Genomic DNA, 13,432 nt, shown 5'->3' on the forward strand with positions numbered 1-13,432 from the left:
CAGTCTTGTGATGTTATCTGGGATGAGTTCAAGCTTGTTAGTCCCAAGGAAGTAGACAGGATCCTCAGAACTAGGTATGGCCCCCTGTATATTGCATTCATGCACCTCTTGGTTGGTTAATGTAGGCGGATCCATATGGTAGTAAATGCCTCTTTGAGAGAGGGGACAGTTCTACCTGCTCCTCAAGAGACTATCCTTGGATCCAACCAATCTGGACAATTTTTTTCCAGTCACCACCCTTCCCTTTTTAGGGAACATTGAGAAAATTGTTGGCCTCCAGCTTCATAGGCCTCTGTAGGAAGCAGATTATATGGACCCTTTCCAGTTGGAATTCAGACTGGGGTATAATACTGAGATGGCTTGGTCATGCTTGTCAATGACCTGTGGCGAGCTTGGGATGGGATGGCACATCCATCCTGGATCTCTCAGCCACCTTCAGTACCATCAATGATGGTGTCCTGGCTGATAGGGCTGGGAGAGGGGGGCACCATTTGGTGGTTCTCCATCAGAAGCTGGTTTCAGTCAGTGTTGCTGAGAGGGATGTGATTGAGCTGTAGGCCTCTGCTTTGCAGGGTGTCTCAGGACTCTACCCTCTTCCCCATTTTTCATTATCTACATGAAGCCACCAGGCGAGGTCATCTGTTGGTATGGAGTGAGGTATCATCAATATGCTGATGATGCCCAGCTGTATGTTTCTACTCTTGGCCATCCAAATGAAGTTGTTGAGGTTCTGTCCCAGTTGTCTGGAGGTTGTGAGGGTCTGGATGGGAAAGAAGAGGTTGTGGCTCATCCCTGCCAAGACTGAGTTGTTCTGGGTCCATCTTTGGTTCTGGACATGGTGACACTACCCTGTTCAGACTTGTTGCAAAATCTGGGGGATCCTCCTGGACTCACAACTCCTGCTTGAATAGGTGGCAGCCATGGGCAGGAGGGCTTTTGCACAACTTTGTTTTGTGCCCCAATTGCTCCCCTTCCTGGACTTTAGATGGTCACTCATGCCTTAGTCACATCTGAGTGGATTACTACAATCTGCTCTACAAGGGGCTGCCTTTGAAGACCATCAGGAAGCTGCAGCTGGACCAGAATGCAGTGGTGCAGGCAATTACAGATGCACCTTTGTTTGCCTGTATCACAATGCTATTCCATAAGCTGAATTAGCTACCAGTGTGCTTCTGGGTGGAATTCAAGGTGCTAATTTTAACTGTAAAGCCCTCCATGGCATAGGGGTGGGTTATTTGTAGGACTGCTTCTTCCCAGTTGTTTCTACCCATCCCTTTAGATCCAACAAGAGGGGCAAGCATTGAGTCCTTTCAATTAAAGAATGTCATCTTATGGAACGTCACAAGTGTGCCTTTTCTGTCCCAGCGCCTGCCCTCGGGAATGCCAAGATCAGACTGGGGGGACCCTGCCGGCTTCTCATAAAGCCTTTAAGACCTGGACGCGCTTCAGGGCCTGGGGCTCAGAAAACTAGATGGCCCATTGAGTGGTCGGTCTTGATTGTTTGTCTGGGTTTACCCTCGGTGACCATTGTAGGTTTTTGCCCTTTGTTAACGCTGCTTTTTATGGCTTTAACGTGTTGTTAGCTGTCCTGAGTCGCGTTCGCGAGATGGGCGGCCATATAAGTCGATTTAATAAATAAATCTCGCGGTGAGCAACGCTTTCTCCCGGCTACCGCCGGATGGCCAGAGATAGTATCGACCGGCCACGGCGGGGCATTCGCGTACCTTTACCCTGCTAGTCGGCGGCACTGCTCGTCCGCGGCGAGGAGGCAGCACTCCCTTTGTAGTGCCACTTCCTCCACCGCTCCAACCTTGGCGCACGAAGGGTCTCGAGAAAGGGCGACACCCACCCATTTAGCCAGCCCATTCCCTTGCAGCGAACCGCTCCCACCGCCCCTTCGCTTGTGCTCCCGCCCTAACGCGCGCGCGCACTCTCGCTCGCTGCCTCTCGCAGTTCCAGGTGGGATCCGTTTTCCCCTCTTCTTTTGCATTTGTCGCTGGTGCGTCAGGTGCTTTGTCGTCCCCCACCTCGTTTTTTTATGTCAAGAAACAACTCCCCCTTCCTCTTTTCTTTGGAGGGCGGGAGAGTTTCAGAGCCGGAAATAAAATGCAACCTTGCTGCTATTGCAATGGGCACTGACTAGTCGAAAGGAAGCAAAGAAGACGTTGCTGTTTCTGCAGTCGGAGAAAAGAAGCTTTCTGTAATTCATCCGACTCCATCGGCTCGGTTGCCTTTCACCGCCTTCCAAACCTCAAACTTTCACCCTGTCTGGCGGAGTCCCAACTCGACATAAATGGGTAAGTGTGAACGTAGACAGAGCTTAGGGTATGCGCCCGTTTTTCTTCCTCCCCCCGCCTTTTTTTTTTTTTTGGCTATCTGAGACTAGCTGCGTGGCTGATTCCAAGGCAGGCCGAACCGAGTGGTCGCTATTGCCGTTCGCCTCTTCTGGCATTACTCCAGCAATGGCAAGTATCGTGAGGCGGGGTGGGACACATCCGAAGGGTGTGTCTTTTCTATCTCCCTCTATCCGATTGGGGGAGGGGAGAAGGGGGAGCATCAGGTCTGTTTTCCCAGCCACCCCTAGAGACCTTTAACACTCTTGTCTGCGCGTTGACTCGCTTGCAGCGGCGCGTGGAGGTGCAGAGCTGGCTGCTGGAAGGGCTTGAATGAAAGCCGGGAGGCCAAATCTCTCTCTTGTTGTCACGCGCTGTCAAAACAACACTACCATCAATACATAAACGAGGGGGCGGTGGGGGGCGGTGGGATTCCTTCTGTGGCGTCGCCGTTGCACCACCCGGCGTGGCTGCCGTAACGCAAGAGACTGAAAGCGGATAGTTGGCGGAGGAGGGGGGCAAGAGGATGAAGTAGAGAAAAGATGCCGGGGACGGGCGGTTGGAGAGCACGAGCGAGCCGCCTTCTCTGGCATCCGGGCGAGTTACCGCTTTTCATGTCAGTGGAGCGCGAGCGGGCAGGCCGATGCAGAAATTAGCCTCAGTAATATGACAGGAAATCGGAGGGGCGTGTTACCCATTTGACTTCCCCCCCTCTTTTTCCAGGGGAAGGGACGAGAGCTGTGGGCTCTTCCTCCCGCCCCCTGTTCCTGACACCGCACGAAATGCCTGGCTGGCTGCTTTAAGCAGCATCTCCCTTCCTCTCCCCTGTAGAGACGCCTAACGGGCAATTAGAATCCACGACTTTCTTTGCATACCTGCCTGGCTCTGCTCCTGGGAGGTGTGGCAAGCTTTTGGAAAAGGCTGCAGCTGTTGAGCCTGATTGAGCTTGGCAGCCAGCCATCAAGAGGGCATTCTAGGGTTACCAGATGTTGTTTAAAATAGACTCACAGAGGACTGCCTTGCAAACTGTGTTGGATCCTTAGAGCATCAGTGCTCTGGAATGTCTCTTCTCCCTCCTTTTTTTCTCTATCAAAGTTCCAGCTTATAATCTAATTGACATGCTTGATGAGAAAGATGTCTACTCAGAAAAGAGCAACAAAAAGGTAGTATTAAACTAATATGGAGCTTCCTGTGTACTAACCTCTTCAGGAATTTGGAGACAGAAAGGCTATGAGATTTGTTAGAAATCTCTTTTGTGGCATGTTAGCAAAATTAAGGAATGACTCAACTATTCATATTGCTATTAGGTTTCAAGAGAGGCAGAAGAAGTAGCAGTGCCAGGCACTAGCAGTCTGAAGGGCAAGGGGTCTGTTTCTGCCCAAAGAAGGGACTGCATTCACTCATTCTCCTTGGGTTTGTCGTAAATACAATGACTCTCTGTCTGGCAAATACTCATGCTATAGGAAAGTAGGGTCTTTTGAAATAGCCAGTACGGTCAAATAATTACAGAATATTTTGGTTTTGTGCATTGTGCATAGACAATAAAATATTTTCAGAATTTCATTTGGCAAAGATAAGATATGTGTTCTTTATTCTGGGGAATCATTCAATGTCATTATAAATGAGTAGGGAAGATGCTTTAGGGGAAGAAGTTTTTCATGTTTGCTAAAAAAGTTTTCAGTTACCCAGATTTAAATAAATGTATTGCATTTTATTCCATGTATCCCATCATTTGCCTCTGTTTTTCACTTCTGAGCTTCGTGCGATCCTGTAATAAAACATTCATCCACTATGCTGGTATTGTATTCAAAATTTAGTTGTTTCATATAATTGTTAAAATTGTACAAAGGACTTCTAATACAAGGATGAAGGGTTGAAAGGCATTACAGTAATATGCTGCTGTGCAGGATGTGGCTAAGTTCTCATATTGTACTAAATCATAATGATGTGGCTTATTTGATTTTAAAAAAATATTGCGTGAACTGATTTTCCATCTGATTTTTAAACCGTTATTTTTAGCTTCATGTGTTGTATAAAGCAAGACAAAAGTGGTTTATTCAGTATATTATAATGAAAACAAAAAATCGCTTGGCACAGCAAAGTAATGAGATCTGTATGGGATATTGTATGTGACATGGTAGTTAGAGTGAAAAGAAAAACATGAAATACGGCTTTTTGATATTCTGCTGTATAGTTCCATTTGTGGATGGTGGAGCACTCTCTACGGAACTAAACGCTCCCTGCTGGTATCCTATATTATGTAACTGGGCATCTGATGGATGATATTTATGGTTTTTGTTGGTTAATCATGGATGGACTGCTATGTCATTATTGTTTATATTTATTGCTGAGTTTCTGTATTTTTGATTTTATCACTAATCATCCAGAGTTGTATGAACTCTGTGATATATAAGTATTATTAAATAAATTTTTAAGCGATACCCATGCAGGGGCCTTTTTAAGTGTGGTTTCTCATTATGGGATTCTCTGCCTTTCGGATAAGCTTCAGGCATCTTAAACCAGAATTTCAGCTTAATCATTTGCCTAAGACACACCTCTGTACCCATGTTTTGACTTCTTTTGATGTGTTTGATGTGTATGTGTACAGTTTTGTAGCATTCTTTTATATATTTGTCGCTTGTATGATACTTGTAGCTCTGTAGACTGTTCTTATTGTTATGATTCATATATAATAATTTTCAATCCTCAGACTACAAAGTTTATAATGATTCTGTAAACTTTTTACACAATATAATTTTCTTCAAATTTATTGACAACTGTCTTAGAAAATATGGATCTGAACTCCAGGAATATGAATATGATTAAAGAATACATTTCAGATCTTGATCCCAGTTTCATTCCATGAAGAAAGTACAGTAGTACTTAATAGGTAAATGCTGTTAGGCAGTGATTGGCAGAGACATGTTATGAATTTATCATGTACCAAGAGAGTATACAAACTTTATTTAGATTTTAAAAAATCAATAATATTTATGTGGAAAGGTGTAATGGAGTTTAGACCCCATAGCCTTAAAATTGGAAAAAGCTGTAGGAAGTATTCAGATAAATCCATTCTTTTCATGCACATAATATGTCTCTAATAAGTATGACACAACTTTTCCTTTCTAAAATTGTATTTACATTACAGAACAAATTTCCTGCTATTGCATGCATTCTCATCTCTGATTTACATCTTGAGTGCAATCTGATGTGCTATTATTTTTTTTGCTACTGGATAGGAATATATAAGATGTGGATGCCACAACAATGTTGATTTTTGTGCAGTAGGGTCTCATTCAGACGAGAAAATAATTTATCTTCAAGGCTCTAGGATGAATTAAAATGACATTTTTACATTAAAAAAAACTTTCTAAAAATTTTTAAGCATGGTCTTTTATATGTCTGCTTTATTGCCTGTCTTTTCTTAAAATTATACAGTAAGAAGGAACCAAATGGTAGTCTTTTTTCAAGCAGCTACTGCAAGATAGGCAAGCACTAGAAATGAACACACACAAGCCAGATCAGATCAGACCTTGGGAGAAAGGGTTTATAACATACTGTATAAAGAGTCAGTCTTCAGGAAAAATACAGAAATTATTCAAACACAAGAATCAAGCCATTTGATTAGGAAAGACCAAAACAGAGACTACAATCCCTCCCCCTCACCCCCCCCCCGTTCTCTGCCAATAATAGTTTCTAGCTAAGATAGTGTTAGGAAAAGTTTTGTCTGATCTCATAAGACAAACTGGAGCTTTATCAGAACCCATTTATATAGTCCAGCCAATAACATTTTTACTGAGTGCAAACCTCTTCAGAATTTAATGGCCTGTCCGTATTTTTTAGCCATGTTATTTTAAGTAACATTAAAGCAGCTTAACATGTTACCGTGTCCACTACTGGGAATCTTCCTATTTGGAGAATCAGAGGATCAGACATGGGTGTTCCTGACTCAGGAAAAGCATGCTTGGGGCAGGGAGGTAGATCTTATATAAGAAAATCACGCTGTCACTGCTACTTATCATTTTTGTGGCTAATACACTAAAGGTATGTTTAAAATTAAAGTGCTGTTTTGATTACTTGGGCTTAATTCTGGTTCTTTGTGTAATACATATAATTGTTAGAGAGCTTGGAAGAAAGGATTTGCTTTATAAGCAAAATTACATGTTTCTAAAATATTAGATTTTGTTTAGTGGAAGAAATGGAAAAATTGAATTAAAAGTTGTTTGAGGTACTATTCAGTAATGTCCAGGTGCCTGACTGAGGCAGTTTCTGAGCAAATGTTCTGCTAATAGCATGAATCCAGAAACTTTGTTTGATACTCAAGTTAATTTGGACAATAAACTCTGCACATTGAGTCTCAAAGGTTTTTTCTTCAGGATTGATTTTTTAAAAGATATGTGTATTTTTTTAGTCCATGTTGAAGTCATGTAACCCGCTTTGCTTGTGTTTTAAGGTACCGAATCAGAACTTAGCTAGGTGTTAAAACAGTTATTTTGCTGTACATCCATTTCTTAAGTATCTGTATGCTCCATGAATTGACCTTATTCATAAAGCTGAAAATGTCTGAAAGGCCCTCTAAATCCAGTCTAGCTACCTACATTAGGCAGCTTATTTACTTATCTGTCAGGGATCAACTCATGACATTCCTAGCACAGTAAGGCTTAAGCAAAAAGAAATTATAAACTGTAATGACGTAGAATAGCTGTTCTTGAGCTCTGGTTACCAGAGAAATTTACTGCTTCAGTCTTCTAGTCAGATGAAACTTTTAAGTTTCTAAACTTGATTTGACACTAAATCTAATATACAGAAGCTACGGTATGACATCCCATGCCAACGCAACAGATGTTTCTTGTGAACTGTGTTTAGTTTCTGTTAGATTCAGGGTGTTATTGAGAGGTTTCTAACTTCACTATTCACTCAACTTGCCTCCTGAAAATGCAAAAAACAATCTCTCTCTCTCAGAGATAATTGTGGTTTGTCTGCAGTTTATTTGCTGATTACTGTGCTACAGATACACAAAAGGACACACATGTTTCAGACTGGACCTTGATTTTGTTGCTTATTTTTCTAAAATCTCCATTGGCTATGTTTTCTCCTCTGTACACTTTCACATAAATATCTTTAGTTTGGTTTTCTTCAGCAATAACGAATAGGCATTTCCAACCACTAAGGCCTAGGCAATGAGCTCAGAAATGGAATGGCTCTGAAGATACCTGCATACAGATTTGAATTAAGTGCAGGTTGAATAGCATGACAATTAAATGGATACATAGCTGGCTTTAAATTTGTACTCGGAGGTATTCAGCAAAGTTGTCTCATTAGACTGGAGTTGAGCTGTCGAATGCAGTGGTACAAGATTTATTCCTGGGCAATTTTTTAAAATTAATTACTTTGTTTAGGAGAGAATGCTTGTCAAGTTTGAAATGACACAAAAATTGTGTGGGATAGTTAATACCATGCAAGACAGCAGTGACATTCAAAATGATCTTGATTGGTTTGCAAAATAGGCTGAAAATAGCAATGAAATTCAACAAACATGTACAAAGTTCTTCATCTAGAAAGAGAAAAATACACAAGTGTAAACTAAGTGGATATTGGCTTGGCAAAAGTACTTGCAAAAAAGTTTTGGAATAGTAGTTCATTAAAAGCAAATATGAGTCAGCAGTATGATGTGGATGCAAAGAAAGAGAAAAAGGTAAATGCATTCTTAGGCTGCATCAATAAAAGTATAATTTTAAAATCATAAGTTATTGTTCCCACCTTAAACTTTTTCTCCCAGTTCTATACTTTAAGAAGGATTCTGGAATGGATTCTGAAATGGGCAACAAGATTCTCATGTTATTAGAAACTAAGTCAAAAGAAGAGGGATGGAAGGAACTGGAAATGTTTAGCCTTGAAAAGAACAAGGGTGCATATGGATAGCACTTTTAAAGTACCTGAAGGATGTGACATGAAATATCTGTGTGTTCTTTGCATTCTGTAGTGCAGAACATAGAACGATGGATTTAATGCTTTAAGTTACAGGAAGGTGGATCCCAAATGAATGTTTGGAAAAACATCATAATAACAAGAACAGCTAGCAGTGGAGCCAATTATCCAGAAAAAAAGATAGGTTCAAGCAAAAGTTGGATAGCCATTTATCTCATGTGACTTAATTTGGGTTTCTACGCAGAGTGGGAATTCAATTCAGTGGCCTAAGTGGTTTCCACCAACTTTTAACAATTCTGTAAATTGAATCCCCCATATTAGTTGCTCATTGAGACACTGTTTATATCATTTTGTGCTACTGTTGTGACACATAGAGAAGCACTACAAAACAAAAAGTAGGCAATTGAAGGCTATTGAACTCTGTGTAATAAACATAGTCTGTAAGACAAGGATTCAGGTCTTTCGTAGGAACAGTATTCTGTGCAGAAGGAGGAAGAGGTTCCTTTTATCCAGGAAAGAAATGACAGAAGTAGGATGAGTAATAAGAAAAATCAGAGATTTATTCAGATGGATTGCATTGGGTTGTTTTAATTTACTTTTATACTGGTCTTGGATCCTGATACAGTTTATGTATGATATGTATGTTCTCGGGTGAAAATAAGTTGAAAATAAAGACATTTGTTTTAAAAGATACTTTATTGTCATTGAGTCCCAGAACATTTCAAGAGAATACCTCTTCATAAAGGGATTGTTATGATACAAAGAGCTTTCAAAGATTATTTACGCAGTGTGTTTCCTTCTGTTTGCTCAAAGTTTTACTCAGATATGTTGATTACTGCAAATTTTCATATCAATGGAACTTTTGTACTTTTGAAAGCAATTCAGCAGATAACAGAATAGTGGTGGGTGTCATTTATCTAATTCCTATGGTTGAGATAGCTTCACTGTTATATAATTGGCTGCTAAGGAGCTTGAAAAGACAGAGGAGTCCTGCTAGGTCAAGAAAGTTGGCAACCTCACAAAGTAGCAGTCGGGGGAATACACACATATTCAGCATAAATAGAAATTGCATTGTTAGAGTCAGCAGCATACATTATCCAGAAGGATTGGATATCAAAGTATGGAACTGCAGTCTCTCTGAAAATATAAGGCATAGTATTATAAAATCAAGACCATAACTCACAAAGAAACAGATCTCATGAAACTCTGATCTCTTCTTCATTATATAGCAGAAGACCCTTTTCCCAATCTACTACTGAATCTTCAAGATAATATGTTCAGATTATGCTGCCAATCTTGCTTGTTTATTTTTTTTTAAGTTAGTATTTTATGTATTATGTTATGTAATAGTTTTAATTCCATTTTTATTTTAATAAAACATTGAAAAAATGTACGCAACAAGAAGCAATACAGAGCACAGCATATTTCTTGGACCTGGAGGTACAGTAGTTATTTGAGAGTTCCCCTGTAATGTTTTCCTACCCATCACCCAGCTGTCCTCTTCTTATAAGGGACAATGAAGTGACTGAAAGAATATTTCCCCTCCCTTTTAGGAGATTTTCAGTAAAACTATGTATAGTAGTTCATTGTTTTGTTCCATGTGACTAAGCTATGGTTGTGATTCTGAGGAAAAAAAAAACGGTTTTAAATATTTGGCCAGCAGTAGCAATGCAGCGTATGCATACTTTTGTATTGACTATACAAATTGAGCATAGACTTGTAATCTCAATTTTGTTTCATTATAGTCTTTCATTTGCAGATGCTATTTTCTAAAAGTGTGAAATTGCATATGCAAGAGACTAAAAATAATGGCTATCATCTTGATATTTTTCAATTTTTTACATAAACCATTTTTGGGTTAAATTACTGATATAGTTGCAAAGCTAATGAAGAATTTTCTTTTCAAATTTCAGCTAATTTTTAAAATATATGGCCAAGTTATTTGTTTGTTTATTTTACCCAACCCAGTGAACTCTGGGCAGCTCACAAATAAAGAACAACATAAAAACAACAAGTACAGTGGGGCCAAAAAGTATTTAGTCAGCCACCAATTGTGCAAGTTCTCCCACTTAAAAAGATGAGAGAGGCCTGTAATTTTCATCATAGGTATACCTCAACTATGAGAGACAAAATGGGGGGAAAAATCCAGAAAATCACATTGTCTGATTTTTAAAGAATTTATTTGCAAATCATGGTGGAAAATAAGTATTTGGTCACCTACAAACAAGCAAGATGTCTGGCTCTCACAGACCTGTAACTACTTCTTTAAGAGGCTCCTCTGTCCTCCACTCGTAACCTGTAGTAATGGCACCTGTTTGACCTTGTTATCAGTATAAAAGACACCTGTCCACAACCTCAAACAGTCACACTCCAAACTCCACTATGGCCAAGACTGAAGAGCTGTCAAAGGACACCAGAAACAAAATTGTAGACCTGCACCAGGCTGGGAAGACTGAATCTGCAATAGGCAAGCAGCTTGGTGTGAAGAAATCAACTGTGGGAGCAATAATTAGAACATGGAAGACATACAAGACCACTGATAATCTCCCTTGATCTGGGGCTCCACGCAAGATCTCACCCTGTGGGGTCAAAATGATCACAAGAATGGTGAGCAAAAATCCCAGAACCACACAGGGGGACCTAGTGAATGACCTGCAGAGAGCTGGGACCAAAGTAACAAAGGCTACCATCAGTAACACACTACGCCGCCAGGAACTCAAATCCTGCAGTGCCAGATGTGTCCCCCTGCTTAAGCCAGTACATGTCCGGGCCCGTCTGAAGTTTGCTAGAGAGCATTTGGATGATCCAGAAGAGGATTGGGAGAATGTCATATGGTCATATGAAACCAAAGTAGAACGTTTTGGTCTAAACTCAACTCATCGTGTTTGGAGGAGAGAGAATGCTGAGTTGCATCCAAAGAACACCATACCTACTGTGAAGCATGGGGGTGGAAACATCATGCTTCGGGGCTGTTTTTCTGCAAAGGGACCAGGATGACTGATCCGTGTAAAGGAAAGAATGAATGGGGCCATGTATCGTGAGATTTTGAGTGAACACCTCCTTCCATCAGCAAGGGCATTGAAGATGAAACGTGGCTGGGTCTTTCAGCATGACAATGATCCCAAACACACCGCCCGGGTAACGAAGGAGTGGCTTCGTAAGAAGCATTTCAAGGTCCTGGAGTGGCCTAGCCAGTCTCCAGATCTCAACCCCATGGAAAACCTTTGGAGGGAGTTGAAAGTCCATGTTGCCCAGCAACAGCCCCAAAACATCACTGCTCTAGAAGAGATCTGCATGGAGGAATGGGCCAAAATACCAGCAACAGTGTGTGAAAACCTTGTGAAGACTTACAGAAAATGTTGGACCTCTGTCATTGCCAACAAAGGATATATAACAAAGTGTTGAGATGAACTTTTGATATTGACCAAATACTTATTTTCCACCATGATTTGCAAATAAATTCTTTAAAAATCAGACAATGTGATTTTCTGGATTTTTTTCCCCATTTTGTCTCTCATAGTTGAGGTATACCTATGATGAAAATTACAGGCCTCTCTCATCTTTTTAAGTGGGAGAACTTGCACAATTGGTGGCTGACTAAATACTTTTTTGCCCCACTGTAAATAGGAATACAGTACAAATTACAAGATAGTGACAAGATGACAGATAACACATCAGTGCATGTATAGAATATGACAGCAGCTCAAACAGGGGGGTCCTGTCCACCCTCCTCCAAAGCCTTTCTTAGGTATTGCCTTGTGGCAATAAGGGTACCAAATATTGTTATTTCTCTGCCCTTATTACATCCATAGAGAGCCAATCAGCAGCCCTGTTTAAGGTGACCCAATTCCTCTTAGGTAAGGAAAGTCTGGGAGAACATTTACTGAGTGGCTGTAAGGATTATTTCAGGATCTTTTAGATAAAGTCACTTGTATTTGCTCAGAGTTGTAATCTAGCTGTACTGTCCTGGTAGTTCTCCTTTCTCCAGGGCTGGTTCCAGTGGTGTTGGTAGGTGGGAAAACATTGAACCTGAGGCCCCTGCTTTGTGGGGTTCCTCAGGACTCTACTGTCTCCCTGCTTCTGTTTAATATCTACAAGAAGCCACTGGGGGAGGTTATGCCTGTGATTGTAATGGTATATGTGAATGACCTCAGGAGGAAGAGCCATAGACAATGGTCTGATAAACAAAATCAGAATTGGAATGGGGGTAGAGAAAGAAGGGATCCTCCTTAGTTTTTGGGAGAGTAAAAGTAAGGGAGGGGAGAAGTACTTTCTGACTTGCAGGGTTCTGTTACTATAACCTTACAATAAAGGTAGTATTAGTACTCATGGTTGGTGCTTCTTGTCTGGACTCCCTCAAAGGGTTGACAGTGATACAGAGTAAGGTATCATCAGTATGCTGATAATACCCAATTATACATCTCTGCCCCAGGCCAGCCAAATGATGCCATCAAGATCCTTTCCCAGTGTCTGGAGACTGTGGAGGCCTGGATGGGAAAGAACAGGCTCTGGCCTTGGCAAGATTGAGTGGTTGTGTGTTTTGAGACCTTGGATTTGGAGATTTTCCATCTCTATCTCTGAATATGGATGCAGTACCTCAGATGGAGTTATTGCACAATTTGGGGTCCTCCTGGACTCACAGCTCCTGCCTGAAGAAGAGAGCCTTTACACAGATCTTTCTGGATTGGGTGGCCTTATTCACAATGACTCATGCCATAGTCATCTCCCATTTGAGCTACTGTAATACGCTCTATAAGTGGTTGCCCTTAACATTCAGAAGCTGCAGCTGATCCAGAATGCAGCCCCACAGTCAGTTTGTGGCATTCCACAATAAGTCCATGTAAGACTCTATAACTGCTCTGTGAGCTGCGCTGACTCCCAGTAGACTTCCAGGTGCAATTCAAAGTGCTGGTTAAGTCCTACATGTCACAGGCCCAGGTTTTCTGTGGGGTTACCTGTCTGCAATTATCTCTGCTTGCCCCAACAGAACTAGCAGAGTTGACATGCTACAGATCTCATCTATTAGGCAGTGTCACTTGTGGGACCTAGGAGTTGTGCCTTCTCTGTTGCTATACCTGCCCTATAGGACAGCATTCCGCTGGAGTTCTGGATGACCCTGCTCTATTGGCCTTTCCTGAGGTGTGAAAGACCTGGATGTTTGCTCAGACTTT

At 41.3% G+C, this 13,432-nt stretch overlaps 1 protein-coding gene across 3 annotated transcripts in view; it reads left to right on the forward strand.

The window, feature by feature from the left end:
- Positions 1 to 1,514: 1,514 nt before the first annotated feature.
- The window catches only part of SH3KBP1 (SH3 domain containing kinase binding protein 1), a 136,154-nt gene continuing 124,236 nt past the window's right edge, over positions 1,515 to 13,432 (forward strand). For 2 of the 3 annotated variants that reach the window (XM_088144857.1, XM_088144859.1), the window contains exon 1: positions 1,515 to 2,297. In XM_088144857.1, coding sequence (XP_088000983.1) covers positions 2,294 to 2,297 — 4 coding nt within the window. In that variant the 5' untranslated portion in view covers positions 1,515 to 2,293. The remainder of the gene's footprint in view (positions 2,298 to 13,432) is intronic. The other variant, XM_088144858.1, reaches the window with a different exon arrangement.

Source organism: Python bivittatus, unplaced genomic scaffold, assembly GCF_059951505.1.
Source record: "Python bivittatus isolate LINGU-HERP-01145 unplaced genomic scaffold, Pbiv_v1 ctg000350_np1212, whole genome shotgun sequence".
Taxonomy (NCBI): Eukaryota; Metazoa; Chordata; class Lepidosauria; order Squamata; family Pythonidae; genus Python; species Python bivittatus.